The sequence below is a fragment of the Watersipora subatra genome, chromosome 1 (genome assembly GCF_963576615.1).
Source record: "Watersipora subatra chromosome 1, tzWatSuba1.1, whole genome shotgun sequence".
In the NCBI taxonomy this organism is placed as follows: domain Eukaryota; kingdom Metazoa; phylum Bryozoa; class Gymnolaemata; order Cheilostomatida; family Watersiporidae; genus Watersipora; species Watersipora subatra.
The window spans coordinates 356,913-375,283 of NC_088708.1; the positions used below are offsets into that span (position 1 = coordinate 356,913).

The window sequence follows — 18,371 nt, forward strand, 5'->3', positions numbered from 1 at the left end:
TTGTATTAATTAGGTAAATCAGACACGCTGACTCCGATTTTGTACTCAAAATAAAGATTAGTCCACTAACCTTCAAAGTCATTTAGGCTTTTTCAAAGCGTTTCAATATCCGTTTCAAAAACAACACAATCGGCATTACAAGCTCTGCCCATAAATATGTGACGAAACCTAGCTTTTTCAGGAACGGAAGTTAGGAATGTTTAGTCCGATTTAGAATAATAGAGATGGGTGTCTTAAAACCCATGATTATCTAAATCCAGCCAGTAAAATAATTTCAGTTTTTTATGAAAGGGATATAAACTATTTAAAATTGCTCGTAGCTTGTTACATAACGTTTAAATGGGCTGAACGCCGAGAAAAATTAACTCAAAAGCACGGTTTTATCACAAGCTAGCGTTTTTATCGCGCGTTTTTAAATATGCAATGCTAAATAGCTTATCTACCTTTCAGAAAAGACTGATATTATTTTTAAGGCTGAATTTAGATATTAATGGATTTTAAAACACCCATCTCTATTATTCTAAATCGGTCTAAACATCCCTACGTAACTTCTGTTCCTAAAAAGCTAGGTTATGTCACGTATTTATGGGCGGAGCTTGTGATGCCGATCATGTTGTTTTCGAAACCGATATTAAAACGCTGTAAAAAAGCCTTCATTACTCTGAAAGTTAGTGGACTAATCTCTATTTTGTGTACAAAATCGGAATCAGCGTGTCTGATTTACCTAGTAAACACGATAAAAGTTGTTCGTGACAGTTACGGTTTAATCTTACACGGCTATGACTACACCTAATGATGTTCCGGCAATACAGAGTGACGTCAGCTCTGATGATTGTAAAACCGCAACAACAAATGTAGCAACGGGAATGTTAATGACATTGTTGAATGTATAACATATTTACAGTTTGAATAATGCATTTAGCAATGCCAACTTCATCAAGCGCATTCTTCAAAGGCTTACGGAATGGTCGTAACTATATGTAGCGCTTATGAGCTATGCTCAGGCCTGCCAACTCACAGAGTTACACAAGTTTTTGAATACCAATAAGGCGTCAGATGCCAAGGAGTAAAATATGGCATTATAAGTATCCTCAATGTTAAATATTTGTGCATGAATAAAAAGGAGTCTCATCTGATTGGCCTAGTGCAGTAGTCCTTATGAGAGTAAATTGTGATATATCATTAGGTAACAGTTTAGTCACTCGTATTTGTCCATTTTTAACTTATCTAGTTTATCATTAAGAAAGATGTATTATCCATGAGACAAGTTTGACCGCTAGAAGGGAGATACGTGATAGAGTTGGTACAAGGATAGCAATACACTGACATCTTATCAGGAAACATCAGTAATGATTAGGTTGGCAATGTCGGTAAAAAAAAATTTCTGAGGCCGATCCAGCTAAATAGTGCTAATGGAAATTGGTAACTCTGAAATGCCAATATAGCAGATTTCAAAATGTATTTGTAACATCCAAAAGTCGTAATTGTACAGATATAAAATGACAAATAACAATATCTTTTTACAAATAATGAGATTTAAAACACTATTTTGAAATATTAGAATTCAAGCGAGTGACCCAAAATGGGCCAGCTAACAAATAATGCAATTAAGAAAAATTGATCCGAGAGATTATGTACATAGCCTTGGTCACAAATGATGGCTAATTGTAAAGATGTCGCAATGAATCTGCTCTACATTAATAATTAGCTGATAAAAACACGTAAAGAAAAGATAAACCTGTCACCGACGTAAAACCTTCCTGTCGATCAGGCCCACAGGAACTCTGAGGCACAGATGAAAGTGATTCCCACAGCTCAAGACGAATTGCTACACACACTAAAACTTAACCGAGGTGAACCTTTCACAAACTGAAACTTACATGATTAAAAAAAGTAGTTGTCTTTCAACAAATCGTATTTCATAGCAAGATGATCCACAACTACAACTGAAAGCCAACTGAGGAGTGAATAATGTATAACTGATATTTAGCCAACTGAATTGAAACATCTTTTTTTAATTTGTAGTTAAGATTGGTTACACTTTCCGTTAAATAAGTTCATTATAGTGTGCATGAGATTTTGTTAACAGAATTACTGACAATCACCAGTGAAAAGCGTCAGCGCTGTCAAACAGATGAATCAATTGTGCAGAGCTGATGCTCGAAATTTACAATATTTCTCATGTTTTAGTTTTTCAGTTTTAGAATCTTCCAGCAGCTTAAACTAAAATGTCAATAAATTAATTACGACCCGTGAGAGAAGACGCAGTGAATCTAATATGTATAAAATATTAAAATGCATGACCATCAGGGCCACTCTGCAAGTTTACTTTCAGCATCTGCACAAAAGACATGGAACCTTAGAGCTGCAGAGCTGCCACCATCAACACAAGATAACTTGTGCTGTGGTGCTACGATGCTACGAGCATCTACACTAGATAACTGGTGCAGTGGTGAAACAATGCTACGAGTACCTACACTAGAGAACTTGTCCTGTGGCGCTACAACACCATGAGTATCTACACAAGAGAACCGGTGCTGTGGTAGTACAATACTATGAGGACCTATACAAGAAAACTTGTGATGTGGTGCTACAATACTGTACCTACACCAGAGGTGTTACAAGGTGATCACAAACTCATCTACGTTGGAACCATCATGCGCAGTGATCTTCATCTCGCTGACATCCACTTCCACAGTCATCCATGATTTTTCATTAGGGGGGGTCTCTAGCACAGCACGCAATGTCACATAGTGTTTGCCAGTAGCGCTGACCCCGTGCAGGTAAATGTGTCCATGGCCATTGAGAACAAGTTTAACACATGGAGAACTCTCAAGCAAGGCTAGGACCTGATCATAATTCCACAGGAGACACTGGTTGTACGTGCCCTCTGGCGAGACTCCACAGTGCCCTACAAAGTACAGTAGTATATCGTAATTGCTGTCAATTAGTATGGATATTGCAACACAAAGCATTCATAACTTTCAAATTACAAACCAAGTGGCTGCGTGATGTAATTCTTGCCTTGATGTTACTACTACAAGCTGTTTCCTATCCATGACAGAAATCACGTAAGCTCTTTAACACCAGCACTTAAACTAAAGAATCTGTTTTCAATGTAACTACTTGACATGCTGCGCAAGGCCTCAAACACTACTGAACATGCTGCGCAAGGCCCCAAACACCACTGAACATGCTGCACAAGGCCTCAAACACTACTGAACATGCTGCGCAAGGCCTCAAACACCACTGAACATGCTGCGCAAGGCCTCAAACACCACTGAACATGCTGCGCAAGGCCTCAAACACTACTGAACATGCTGCGCAAGGCCTCAAACACCACTGAACATGCTGCGCAAGGCCTCAAACACTACTGAACATGCTGCACAAGGCCTCAAACACCACTGAACATGCTACGCAAGGCCTCAGACACTACTGAACATGCTGCGCAAGGCCTCAAACACCACTGAACATGCTGCGCAAGGCCTCAAACACCACTGAACATGCTGCGCAAGGCCTCAAACACTACTGAACATGCTGCGCAAGGCCTCAAACACCACTGAACATGCTGCGCAAGGCCTCAAACACCACTGAACATGCTGCGCAAGGCCTCAAACACCACTGAACATGCTGCGCAAGGCCTCAAACACCAGGTCTCGGCGATCCACAATTAGTAAAATCTTATATAGGGTGCAGCTAACTGAATGACCCATACGACTGGAGTTGTCTGAACAATCAGCAGTAAAACTACAGTATTCACATCATAAACGCTGTAAGTTGCGAGTTTGTAGGTTTTAGACTGATTTATGCAGATAAAGAAAAGGTCTGGTTATAGTCAGCAGACAAACAAGAAGAAGCACGGTATCCCATACTAGCTTATGAACAAGTTTGAGCTGATTTATTCCATTGTTATTTCACTTTTAGTACTCCTCTACGCCATACAAATTTGTATACTTGGCCGTCTAATTGATCAAAATTTGTAACATTTCGTACCTAGTTTGACAGCGCAAATGATCTTGAGTGTTGATAAAGTACAATAGGCGCCCGTACAACATAAATAATCCATTCTGAGAATGTTTACATTATCGGGATTTTACGTTATACGAAGCGTAACATTCATGTAAATTGCTTATTCTTTTCCGAGATTTTTCCAAACTCAACTCTTTTGTCCCTCGGAATGAAAAAACTCACCTTTTAAATTTAATAAATGTACAGTAACTGTGGTATTATTGGGTGTGTACAGTAACTGTGGTATTATTGGGTGTGTACAGTAACTGTGGTATTATTGGGTGTGTACAGTAACTGTGGTATTATTGGGTGTGTACAGTAACTGTGGTATTATTGGGTGTGTACAGTAACTGTGGTATTATTGGGTGTGTACAGTAACTGTGGTATTATTGGATGTGTACAGTAACTGTGGTATTATTGGGTGTGTACAGTAACTGTGGTATTATTGGGTGTGTACAGTAACTGTGGTATTATTGGGTGTGTACAGTAACTGTGGTATTATTGGGTGTGTACAGTAACTGTGGTATTATTGGGTGTGTACAGTAACTGTGGTATTATTGGGTGTGTACAGTAACTGTGGTATTATTGGGTGTGTACAGTAGCTGTGGTATTATTGGGTGTGTACAGTAACTGGTATTATTGGGTGAGTACAGTAACTGTGGTATTATTGGGTGTGTACAGTACCTGTGGTATTATTGGGTGTGTACAGTAACTGTGGTATTATTGGGTGTGTACAGTAACTGTGGTATTATTGGGTGCTACCGATAACTTTTCCTTTTTGCCTATCACTCTCACTTGGTTTAGAATTCATGATTACAGTAATTTGACATTATGTTAAGGGGAGCGCACGACTTAAATTCCAGTTTAAAAAGATTTTTTCCTACAGCAAGGTCCACAGCTGCGAAGGAAAACCATTATGTATGTTAAAAATAAAGTAAAAGAAAAATGTATCTTTACTATAATAAGAGCGATATTCGCCCGTTCGAAACCAGCGCTAGAGATTAGGATAAATATTACTTTCAACGACACTCCGACTCGAGCCATTCAGCTTGGTAGACTGACACCTGTACCAATCGACCACCTTGAAGTATTCCTGAATACTTGTGCAGCTACTTATTACCTGCGCTTTATCAACAAAACCTGACAATCTCTCATGGGACACTAGACTATCACGGTACGGTACTAATATATATATATATATATATATATATATATACATGTATATATATATATATAATAAAACCGTAAACCTATAGGTTGTTTCCTCTCCCAAGTGAAGCAAGAGAGAGAACGATATTTTTAAGGCAGACTATGAGACTCTTGTTATTCAAATCAAATCTGAGAACTTGTACCACTTGACACTCTATTTTATAGTATATGGAATTTCTTACAAGGCAAAAACTGTGTTTTAAAGAATAAATTCTTTACAAGTGAAATTTATGTAAAATGAGGTTAATGTTTTATGGGTATTTACTGTATTACAAAAAAGGGGATATTTAATTTCTAATTAGACGAGTTTAATTATTGAAGAATTATTAAATTCTTTTTATTGTTGAATGTGGCTGCCAGGCTTACTAAAATCTTTAACATTCTGCCAGTCTAACTGCTGCCTAAATGTCATACAGAGCTGTAATCTTACAAGCTTTATGAGTAGATTTGTACCAAATTATTTAATTTTCACTTATTATTACAGCACTACATCAGTAAAAACATTGCAAACGCAACAGCTTTTCCTAATGGAATCTCACCCTAGGTAAGTGTGTATAGCGCTGTCAATAACTTGAAATCCGTTGCATCTATAGCCGAAAAAATATTTCAACCTTGATTGCAAAAGCTGTATTATAATCAAAAAAACTGTGGGCACCGCTAAAAGCAGCGGTGCCCACATTTCCTTTCTCACATGGAGTGGGCAAGAAAAATCACTTCTCACAAAGGGGGCTCTCTAAAGAATATTCCAGTCTGGGTCGGCCACAAGGCAGCCTATGCTCCGACTGTAGCAGTTATGGATGCTGGCAATCACTCTAAGAACTATTGACTAGTAGAATAAGCATCACCAATTGATACAAAACCTGGTACCATACACCGGGTGCTGCTGCACAACTGAGTTCATCAAATCTAGTTGGAAGCCAAGACTGGCACCAGTTGTGAGACAATTCCTCCAATCAGGCTGTTTACTAACAAGCTATCTAAATGGTCTACACTGGATGTGTTATAGATATACTGAAAGACAGCTGCCGCAGTTAAGCTTGATTAGGTTGAAGGTGAGCTAAAAAATAATAGTATTTCTTTCAGTTGGTGTTAAACATCTATTGCTATGGTAACAAAAACGTTGCCCAATCAACAGTATGCCAGGAGATCCGCGTGAAGAGGAAAGAGCAGAAGTATAAAGGCAATGAAATAACCAGAGTTAAACAGTGAGTAATACTGTATCTAGCTAATACAACCTGCAGCGAACATCATTGAACAGCAGATTCTCTTGTAAATCTGCAATCATCTGTATCCTACCAACAATAACTTTAAATAACCACTCGACTTTGTGACATCGATATTACAGCTAGACGATTGTTCAGATCTGTTGGCTCTCAAGGAAACGGATAACAACTTGCCAATCGCCAACTCTGGTAGGTATTGACTAAGTTATATTTAGATTACAACAGGAGTCATCCAATTGTAGTTTAGATTGCTCTCTGAGATCCATTGAATACCTAAACCTGTACTCAAGAGATTAATTTCCATCTGAAACATGGGGCATTATTTACCGCGCGTGAATTTTAGAAAAGATTGTACAGATATATCATGCAACTTATAATTGTAGTTCTAAAGACTAGACATGGCTTCAACAACTCAACTCCTGAGCGTAATGATCATAGTAATGGTACTGGTCAGCATGACTCGCTCGCTGCACGCCTGCAGCATGATCCCGGTAAGCCTACAATCTTGGGTAGATGGTACGAGTAGTGGGGGAAGGGGGTTAATGCTACACCTCCAAAAGTAAATGATCTGGTGAGGCTCAACTGTAAATACATCTAATTAACCCCTATCATTATCATAACTACACCGTAACCCCTATCATTATCCTAACTACACCACTGTATAGCGGTTCTTTGCTTTCCATTTCAAAGTGTTTTTCTGCTTCTGCTCTCTCTTACAACCCGAGGCTAAGTTGGTAATGTCTATTCAACAATTCAATAAATTTGGTTGTCCTAATTATAATATTTAGTTAATAATTATTGTGTTAATAATTAACACAAGCAGACGTTACAACATATCATATAGACTTATAGACATAGACTTATATCATATGCATTATAATTTTACATATTATTTGTACTGACATGCACTAAGGTTTGGGTGCAAGTCTATGACCATAATTAACTTTGACTGGTTAAAGATATTACAATCCTGGTATGACAATCTCTGAAAGTTGGCAGCGAACAGCGTTTATTAAAATCTTTAAAGTGATAAGCTGTCTATATATTGCAGTGCATGAATGATGGCGACTGCTGCAGCAACTACAGATGCATTAAGGACAGCAAGACAACCAAGCACTGCAGGTTCATCACTGCCTTTCCTGACAACACTGGATGCAGAAGTCCTGGGCAATCGGTAAGTGTACCGAAATTATCTACTCTCATCAACTGTCTATCAGCACTTGCCTGTGATTACCATTGTAAGGTAGTGTGATTACCATTGGAGGTAAGCGATGCTTGTTGAACAAACTGTCAGCAGCAGACCAATGGTAAAACTGTCATCAACAGCAAACAGGAAATACTGTATTCTACATCAGAACTGAAATGGTTTTCTTTATAAGAGTGTGAAAGTACCGACTGTCCGCGTAGGACAACCGCGAAATGACCTCAATCTTATCAGCTAATAGAATTTACTCATAAAATGATGATTTAAGCATTACGTGTGGAGACATGAAAACATTAAAAAGCTTCGCTGCACCAGCAAACAATAAGACGGGTTAACCACAAATTGCTACTTAATCACTCCGTCCAGTATGAAATAGATGCTGTTCAAAGTGACGATGCCAGCAGCCAGTGCAAGCTGTGAGGTCTCCTTGCCTGATTGTGTGAGAATTCTAGTGATTGTCTCTATACTGGGACATGCATAAGCTTCTTGTACGGCAGGCCTATATTCAATTGTTATCATAGTAACTTGAACAATAGAATGATTTAATCTAATAAGGAAGAGAGTGATGATGATGGATGACTCATGCTGATACGGACAGCGCATAGCTCTCCTGATTGGTTGCTGACCTCTGTGATCAAACTAGGCAATTTTCTATACTATTTTTACTACTGTCCTGTCACATAATTAGTAATTCAGTTGTTGGCTGAAGTACGATGAGGAAGGCAGCGGTGAGCTGACAGCTAGACTAGCAGACGCAGTAGCCAGTACCTGATGAGGTTTTTCACCCATTGTTGTTTTATTACAGTGTCGTTCAGATCAAGGCTGCTGCTCCTTTATATGTGCAGCTGACAATTCAGGCAGGAGAAGATGCCAACTGTAGTCATACACCAAGATGGTCTACTACGGTTACCCAAACTGCCTGTGATACTAGAGAGCTAGAAAGCCAAAAGGAGCTGCTGAGGAAAGTTGACTGCATGAAGAGCAGAGAGTCTAAGCATTTGTCCTGTAGTCATTGATCTCTAACCATAGCTATACTAGCTATAACTATCCATGCTATAGCTATACTAGCTATAACTATCTATGCTATAACTATCCATGCTATAACTAAGCATTGTATAAATTATTCTTTTTACTCATTATTTATTTTTGCAATCTACAATCTCTGCAATTTCATTTACTGTAATACCTATATTATTTATTACATGTTTTAGCATAAATTTATTACTACTCGAATATCATCATCCACAGATAATAAACATTTGTGTGCGAGGTAAAAGCTATATACTGACATGACCATAGACAAATTTGCAAGAGACTCACCAAAAACGACTACACTTTGCTTGGCCTCCTCAGCTGCCCTCAGTTCACTAGAGAGCCAAGCTATTTGTGCTTCCCCGATTGCACCATTGTACTGAACGAACCGCCTGTCAAGCCCTTCTAAACCATCAGGGCTGTTCATATCTTGATTAACGTTTGAAGTTAGATAGCTAGCGGCGAGCGCGTAGGTTGGGTGCTCTTTAGCCCTGCCGAGAACAGCCACATCGTATGAATCTAGATTTATGAATCTGAGGCCATGTGAGACGAATGCGTAGTAAGCCTGTGGCGGAGAACTACGGGTTACTCGATTGTTTATAATTTCCTTGAGAGCCTGCTCATGACTGAAATTGTACATGTCGTGGTTACCCAAAGTATGGTGCACTGGTATCCCTGCCTCAGCAAATATGTCTAGTATTTTTCTTAGAGCCTCCCTTGAGTGTCTTTTGCATTTTCCATCTATTATATCCCCCAACTGTAGCACAAATTCAACCTCAGATGTTTTGAAGTCTGTGAGAGCCGTTCTAAGGTGCTTGGGTGTGTGTCGATAATATCGTGTTCTCAGAGGAGGAAAAAGAGGCAGTGAGTCGTCATGGTCGGCATACTGAATGTCTGATATGACACCGAAGCACCACATGGCAGCAAAATTTTTTTGCTAAGTCAAGAAGCGGTCCTACAAAGCAATCATTCAATTTTGATGAATAACAATTGAAGGAAATGTAAGGAGAACGGAACTTGTGTGGTGCATTCGGATTGCATGCGAGTATGGGGTATGAACTCGGTATCACGTACCTCACCTAAAATAATGGCCAAATCACAGCAGTTGTCATGACAACTGAGGTACATGACAGTATTTAAAACATATGAATTCAAGTTCACAGGAACACAAATGTTTAACAAAACTGAAAATGTAATATTATTTTAATCTGGGCAATTACCACCAGCAAGTCGTTCATCCGACTTACTGGTTAAGCCAGTCATTTATTCGACTCACTGAGTCAGCCAGTCGTTCATTCAACTCACTGGTTCAGCCAGTCGTTCATCTGACTGGTTGATTCAGTCAATAATAACGCAAGCGATTTTCTGCATGAGCCTGAATAACATAACTTTTCTGCATACAATTGATCCAATTTTATTCAATCAGGTGGCGACAAAAGTTTATAACTACTCAATCATTTTGATCTTTTTCCCTATAGAGTTTATAAAACTGGACGTCGCTTGATTGCCATGAAACCTCAATAAATCCATTGCTTTGACTCAAATGAATTACGTTAAAACTTACAAGGTTTCATGGTTGGTTTATTTGAAGATTCTTGCTCAAGCGGAGCTGGCCTAATGGTGATTTTGGATCCTAGTGCGTTTCCTCGAAAAGTGCGCAGGATAAAATATTAGATAAATATCTATCATGGATCGACTTGGACTCATCATCGCTGACGTCTTAATTACTATAATGATGACCTACGAACATATCTAATAAAACTTTCGTAGCCTGCGATAATGCGTCTCTTATGAAGCAAACGTTCAGTCATCATTGCCCGAAAACCTTTATAAAGATCTTGGGCTACAGTTTTTAAATATGCATTGTCACGCATACACATGTCAACTAACAGATGACACTACGCAACTCGGTTATTGTCTACCCTCACAAATCAGAATGAAGACTAAAACTAATGTAATTCTCATGAAGTTAAGAAAAGTTTACAAACGGAACCAAAATGCCTCACAAGTATCCCAATCGTGTACCATTTATGCATAGTTATCTAAAAGCAATTTGACAGTAGGTATGTTCTTGTAGTTACAGTAGGTATGTACATACCACTATGACACACAATTGAAAACATGGTCTGAGAAGATCAATGGTTAGTGTTTGTAGGCTACGATAACCAGTCACTTACCACATAACCGATTTACTCAGTAAATGTTGCAATACTCTTGATGAATTTGTCCGCGTGTCATCTTCTAATCTATACAGTGTGAATACTGCGTCAATAACTAACTATGTAATGCATAGGATAACTTGGAGTTAGTGTTTGCTCATCACAAATCCCCCATCACCTTATATTAATACTTTCTGGTTTGTGTCATAACTTGTAGTTTGTTTTATAGTTTTTACCTAGCCTCAGTACCTACTTCAAGTGATTGCTGTAGTGCATACCTTAACATCTACTGCAAGTGATTGCTGTAGTACATGCCTTATTATCTATTGCAAGTGATTTCTATAGTGCATGCCTCAGTGTCTACTACAAGTGATTGCTGTAGTACATACCTTAGTATCTACTGCAAAATGATTGTTGTAGTGCATGCCTCAGTGTTTACTGTAAGTGATTGCTGTAGTGCATGCCTTAGTACCTACTGCAAATGATTGCTGTAGTGCATGCCTTAGTACCTACTGCAAGTGATTGCTGTAGTGCATGCCTCAGTGTTTACTGCAAGTGATTGCTGTAGTACATGCCTTAGTATCTACTGCAGGTGATTGCTGTAGTGCATGCCTTAGTGTAGTACGTACCTTAAGTATGGACCCGAAACGAAAGAACCGACAGACCTCAATGGGGCGTCAGATTGCTAGAAATCACTCTCAAACAAAACTCCAGCGATAATTAGCAAATGATGAGAGGGACTGCTCTCGCCAAAATCAGCTTTAAGCGAGCAAGGTTGAGGAAATGAGAGCTTTTCTTTGTGCGACAATTTGGATAGTCACTACCCAGTGGCTGGCAGTGGCCCCATTGTAGTTTCCTAAAGTGGTTGGAATGCGGTAGAGCATGAGATGCTCTAGTCAAAACTTTGGCTAGCTAGCTACTGGTTAGAGCCCATCGTGAGGACCCTGTTAAGGGTTCTCAATAGATAGATCCTGGTGGAGCTTCAACTGTTTGGACAGATGCTAACTCTATTGGTATAGGCGTGGCTTTGGAGGTCAATGACAATATTATAGAGGAAGCATAATGGCTTCAGAAGAAGGCCGACTATTTGCATATTAACGTTGCTTAGTTGGAGGCTGTAGCAAAGTTTTAGTTGGCGATTGCATGAGGTTTTAGTACTTCTTACTGGCCATAGACTCCCTCACACTCGTCAACTGAATGGGTAACACCATCGACAAACGCAGCTGCCTTAAGAGAAAAGGGGTTGCAGAGATACTGGTGAAACGTCGCCTTGGAGTGATGCCGAGTATGGTCTCATAATATCAGTGCGTTTTGTACAGTGGTAGAAAATGCTTTACAGCTGATTGAATCACTAGGGTTCTTAAGTGGTGGCATGAACATCATGAAAAAGACGTTCTCTTTGCAGAAGTGACATTCGGCACTCTCTACTGGGGAGAGTATGAGAGACGTCATAAGCACAGGTGTCCTTTAGCGAGGTATTGCCGAAGCCGAGGCCGGGCCGTAGTCTACACACACAAAAAACAGCAAAGGTCCACGTAGTTATGAGCAAAAACAAAAGTATCTACCCAAATATCTCACCAATCTGATGAGCAGCACACACAAAAAACTAAACCAATCGACAGAGCCACCCATCATGTCAAAATATTCCAAGTTTCAAGTCATGACTTGCACAACTCACCTTATGGTTTCTCAAAACTTGTCTCACAGTCCCTATTAATTTGAGACTGTCCGATTGCTGTTTTAGAAATGGTCGCCGCTAGCCTAGCCTAACGTTCTAATTCAACATCTCAGTAACTATCGGGGCATTGCTGCGTGCTCCCGAACTTTTTAATTCCCTATTTTAGCAATGCCCTGATAGTTTAGTGAGATGTTGAATCAGGACGTTAGGTTAGGCTAGCGGCGACCATTTCTAAAACAGCAATCAGACAGTCTCAAATTAATAGGGACTTTGGGACAAGTTTTGAGAAACCATAAGGTGAGTTGTGCAAGACATGACTTAAAACTTGGAATATTTTGATATGATGGGTGGCTCTGTCGATTGGTTTAGTTTTTGTGTGTGCTGCTCATCGACCTGGTGAGATATTTGAGTGGATACTTTTGTTTTTGCTCATAACTACATAGACCTTTGTTGTTGTTTTGTGTGTGTAGACTACGGCCTGGCAATATCCCGCTAAAGGACACCTGTGGTCATAAGGGTGGCTCATTTGCCTCATCACTTGGTGTTGACAGAACACTGTATGTTGCTCGCCAGATTCATAGTATCTTGTCGCGCCAACAGGTGAGGCTTGAATTTGGTGTATGTTCTGGTTCTAGTGTTGGGTGTGTGTCCTGCAGTGTTCAGCGGGAAGCCTGGTTAAAAGAGCAGAAGGTGTGAGCTTTGATACTGAGTGCCAAACCTTTCTCTTTTGCTGACATGAAACCTTCAGCATGTGGTGGTCTGGGCAGACCATCGAGTACCAACGGGGCTGCTGAGCAGTAACTGCTTTGCGCCCTGGTGTAGACATAGGGACTGTCGTATTTGTTGCGAGGTTTGTTGTAACAATTGCGCTACGGACGTGTAAGGATGAGGTAGTGGAGGCTGATGGCAAAGGGGAGACTAGTGTGCTATCCTCCCCTTCACGGGAGGACCATCAAACAAGACTTGTTGTTATTTATGCGCAGATGCAGACGTAAGACAAGCTAATTACTGATGACTTATTGTCGCATTGTCAGAGTGGAAGTTAGTAATAATGTACAATGGCTGAACTTGAAAATATTATTGTATGAACCTAAATGATTAACAAATGCATTTTGACCAAAATAGTAAAGGCATGTTAAATAATAAAAGCCTGTTACTCACGAGAGTATTAAAAGTACTGCGCAACGCCCGCGTTGTTACCAATCATAAATTAATGTACTATAATTTTATATGTACAAGTATAGCATCAGATGGACTCGCAGGTACTCCAGTTTGATTCGCTAAACGCGCAAATATGGGCTTCAGGTCGTAGCACGAGGTTGATTGAAACGCTTCATCCGTCCTCACAACACGGCACCGCGCCGTACTTATCGATCCGACTAAGGCGCTCCATAGCTTATCCACTCCAGTACATGTGATAAGCCCTTGTAACGCTTGTGCACCCGCAACGATTTCTCTTATAAATGTACCTTATTGCTCATGAAAGAATATATAATTAGTTTTTTTTAGATTTAGAAGATTTCGCTTATTAACCGTTTTAATACAGACAAAGAACATGCAAAATGGAAAAAGGAAATATGGTGCATGTATATGTTAGGATTTTCGAGAGGGAAATTAAGTAAGCTTTTGGTGAAATTTACATACTCTTCAAAATTTTGATTAGTATCAAAAATGGGAAGAAGGTGTAGCATAGTTTGAGATTAGTAGTGGTGTACTTGCATATTACTGAATACATCTACACGAACTACATTTATTTCTATGCGATTAAAACCCTGTCAAACAAAACATTAACAAGTAATATAGAGTATACCAAACTGTACTTCAGTGCTCAGTTTACACCAGTCGGTTATGTGTTGAAGTTAACGTATTAGTGATGTTTTTACTGATATTTTTTATGTTGGTGATTTTTTGTAAGCCTATATCACATCGTATGGCCCTCATGGGTTTTCTAAAGAATTTCCACAATGTTAGTTTGGAGTCCCACACGATCAAGTAAGACGCATTAATATCACAATCAATAGATTGTTTGGTTTGCTTCAATAAAATTGATACAATCTTTTGAATGCTCAGTTAGAATATGCAGAGCTCAATTAGGCCTACCAAAGAGCACTAGTGGTAATTGGCCATGTAGTATGGTCAACCACAAAAGTACATGTACCAGCAGTGTCACAATCTGAGGTGCTAAGAGTATCAGCCCAATAGATATTAAGTGCTAGTTGATGTTGTCTAAATTTGTGATTATAAATTACAGAGGTATTTGTATACTGAATCCTAAGCATAGAGACAAGGCAGATTATATATGTGGCTATAGAAGCACAGTACCTACTCAACAACACGATAATAAAATAATACAAATAAGTTTACATAAGAATTAAAATGTCTTTAGGAATTATTGCACAGCAATAGCTTGCAATATGAAATTAAGATCTCATCAAATACCATAACGAAGAAGAGTTGTGACAGGAAGTTGACACTCTTCTATATTTATGGTGTTTAGCCTGCTAGTTTTATAAACTGTTAGAAGTTGTGTGAAGTTGCACTCACAATCTATTGGTTACATAACGCTTTTGGCTAGGGTTCTTTATGTTTTGTGTCACGACATTAAACTCCTTCACTCTAATGGTATCACCAGATGATGGTAGGTCTGGCTTACATAAATGAGGCATTGAAGTTTTTGTAGCATCCTTCTTTACGCGCACTTCAGATCTGTATCTGTGTAGAATATTCACTGATCGTGTTTGCATTTTTAAGTGTTTTTGTACGTTTAACTGTCTCGAGTCTAATTTTTCTGTTGATTCTAATTGCAATATGGCTGCGTTCTGGTTATTGTGATCTTTTTTACTTGTCTGATTGTTGCTTCGTTAATTGAAGCTTCTTTGTGTAGATGTTTAGAGCAGTAGGGCATAGTGCCATGGTATAGAATGAGTGCCATAGTTTGACAGCCAAAACGGGAAGACTGCTATGTGACAAGAATTTTATTTAAATCGCATCAACAATAAAACAATAGAGCAAATGCAATTAAGAAGTAGATTTAAATGCTGCTGAAAAAAATTCTTGAATTTTATTTATGAGCTGAGTGTTTATCTCAAAGATATATTTGGGTTTACCCATCAGTAGTTGACACGGGGCTGTCTCAAAGTTTCAGTGAAAGTCTAAAATTAGTCGGTGAGCCATGCTTTTAACCACTGCAGTTTGGCCAGATCATTATAACAAGAATGATAAGCGTAGTTACTTTTACTCATGGTACGACACTCTACGCAAATACTGTTGTATTCACAGTTTTAACTCAGCCAAAGAAGTCCATCTCATAACAAAAAGATAAGGTGATGGACAAAAGTCACGAAACACATGAACTTTTTGGTATTATTGACACTCTTTTTTCATTGCATATAACTCATTTAATATCATTATGATGTTATTATAGTTAGTATCAAATTGAAACCCAAAGTGTCTAGTTTAGTGATATTTACGTTGCATGATGATTAGATTAATACAATGAGATTAATGACGGGCATTGTTATCTGCTAATTACAACTTGGTACTAATCAAAATTCCTTGAAATTAATATGGCCATGGTAACAGTTTGAAGAGATGTAGAGAGATTCTGTAAAGTGCATAGAAAAGTTCTTAGTGTCAACAGTCGCTGGCTGGATTTTAAAAATGGCCAAGCATTGCTGTGCACTTTGAAAGATAGCGCAGACTCGGGGCTTATCTTGAGTGTTTTTGCATGCATTAATTAGTAAAAATGGGTTAGCTGCTCTCAGAGCGCAAGCAAGGAGTGATCATCTACCTTCACAAGAAGGGGAAGACTGGGACAGATTGCTGAGGAGGTGGGGGTGCAGCAAGAATGGAGTTCATGCAGTTGTCCAGTAACATTAAGACTGGAAACGTTTCTGCACGCCCAAGGAGCAAGGAAGACCACACAGCGAGCGGACTGGTTATTGGTGCGACTCTTTTTTGCACACCGACACATGGCTAGTCCTGAGCTCACCAAAGCCTGGAAGGGAAATGCAGATTCTGCTGTTTATCCCCGGACCGCCAGGAGACGGCTGCTGGCGCACAGGCTGTGTAGATGCAGGGCACGTAAAAAAATAATTTTTGACTGAGGCAGACAAAAAGAGTGAAATTGGTAATGACTCATTAGTTCTGGAGCTAAGCTCAGCGGAGGAGAGTTCTGTGTTTAGATGAGTCTACCATTGCCATCTGAAATCACTCTGGGAATGCTTACGTGCGTAGAAGACATGATGAGGAGGTCCTGCCACAGTGCTTAGAAGTGACTGTGAAACACACTACACCTAGAAATGTTTGGGACTCTATAATTGCAGATGGTTTTGGACACCTGCAGGTTTGCGAAGGGATGCTGAATGGGAGCAAGTATGTGGCCATGTTGGAAAAGAAAATGTTGGGAAGCGCCCAAGGCGTTTTCCAGATTGAGGCCGGTAGTTTTTGTAAGACGACAATGTACCCTGCCATCACGCAAACCTGGTGCAAGATTGGTACCGTAAAAAGGAAGTGGAGCGCCTTGACTAACCAGTTTAGGGTCCTGACCTCAAACCAATCGAAAACTTATGGCAGATGATCAAGAAGCAGCTAGCGACTGACAAGCGTAAACACAAAAACGTCTCAGATCAAAGGTATCCTCAAGGACGTTTCAATATCTCACTGGCTACCAATGTTATGTGTAAAAGCGACAGTTTTTATTTGTCATTCTCTTTGTGCACAGACAGTCTCAAGTGCACAGACAGTTGTTAGCGAAAGGGCATAGCTTTCATCGGCTATTTTTAACCTTTCATTATTATTATTCTTAAGTTTTGTTAGCTTGTGTATGTAAGGTGTTGGAGTTATACATGTAAATATGTATAAAAATACTTTTTACTATTATATATTGGTATTACCTATAGCTTAGCACTCTCACTATTGTTTGAACCAATACTTACCAGTTAGTTTGTACAACCTAGAAACCATAAGTTAGTTCATAGTCTGTTGTAGTAATCGATTAAAATTACCCAAATTGGATGGGAAAAATGTAGAATAAAGTGGTAAAGCAAGTTTAATAGTTTAATTTTTGTATGGATACAGAAAAACTATGTAACATTGTTCTTTCCAAACCATACGTTTGGAAAGAAACCCGAATTGCCCAAACCTGATATAACATCGAGTTTTCACCATCAAGGTAATGAAATGTATTATTTAAAACAGAATTAATGGATTTGAAAAAAACCAACTAGAAAGTGGCTTTCTGCCAACCAGACCTGATCACTGTCAGTCTTTCCTGGCAAATCACTAGGAGATGAACTCTCTTGAACTGCCTCCTGGCATAAATTGGGTTGGTCACCAGTATAGCCATTGATCATTCTACTTTTTGCGATGGTATCTTCTGTTTTGGAAAGGATGCCTGAATGGCATTGATATCAATGTTGTCGTACATGACATTGGAGCTCTTTTTCCTTACAGGTGTTGGCGTTGTGAGTTGAACATTGTTGTTTCATATTTGTGATATTAAAGGATCAACTGCGATTGCAAATGTCTTTATAGGCAAATGATAACGGGAATAAGGGAAAGTTTTCTTGACTCAGCCATGATTAATTAATCCATTATTACTATATGGTAATATATATTATGCAGTGAAATTAGCACAATGTACCTAAAATTGACTTTGCATTCCCAAGGCATTTGCTTAGTGACTTATTGATACAACTCATATTTTTTCGCTAATAATCTCATACAAGTTTTATCAATGCTGTATTCAAAATATTTTTTGCAGCACTAATCAGGACAATTATATACCCAGCCAATCAGTTGTTAATATTTCTAGAGATTCACTGTATAAGCTATTTTGCCATAACTCTTCGTACTTC

At 39.0% G+C, this 18,371-nt stretch overlaps 1 protein-coding gene across 1 annotated transcript; it reads right to left on the minus strand.

Annotated features, from left to right (window-relative positions):
• Positions 1-1,444: 1,444 nt before the first annotated feature.
• Positions 1,445-13,762, minus strand: LOC137396053 (uncharacterized). Its single transcript, XM_068082276.1, has 3 exons — positions 13,675-13,762; positions 8,965-9,631; positions 1,445-2,911 (listed from the first exon to the last, which is right to left on the minus strand). Exons 2-3 carry the CDS (start codon positions 9,593-9,595, stop codon positions 2,619-2,621), a joined length of 924 nt encoding a protein of 307 aa, XP_067938377.1. The 5' UTR covers positions 9,596-9,631; positions 13,675-13,762; the 3' UTR covers positions 1,445-2,618.
• Between the last annotated feature and the right edge of the window lie 4,609 nt (positions 13,763-18,371).

Bases quoted from the DNA above. Each gene is read 5' to 3' on its own strand.
- LOC137396053 (XM_068082276.1), bottom strand. From the start codon at position 9,595: ATGTGGTGCTTCGGTGTCATATCAGACATTCAGTATGCCGACCATGAC. The intron at 2,912-8,964 runs GTGAGTCTCTTG...TGTACTTTGTAG, and splicing joins GCAAAGTGTAGTCGTTTTTG to GGCACTGTGGAGTCTCGCCA.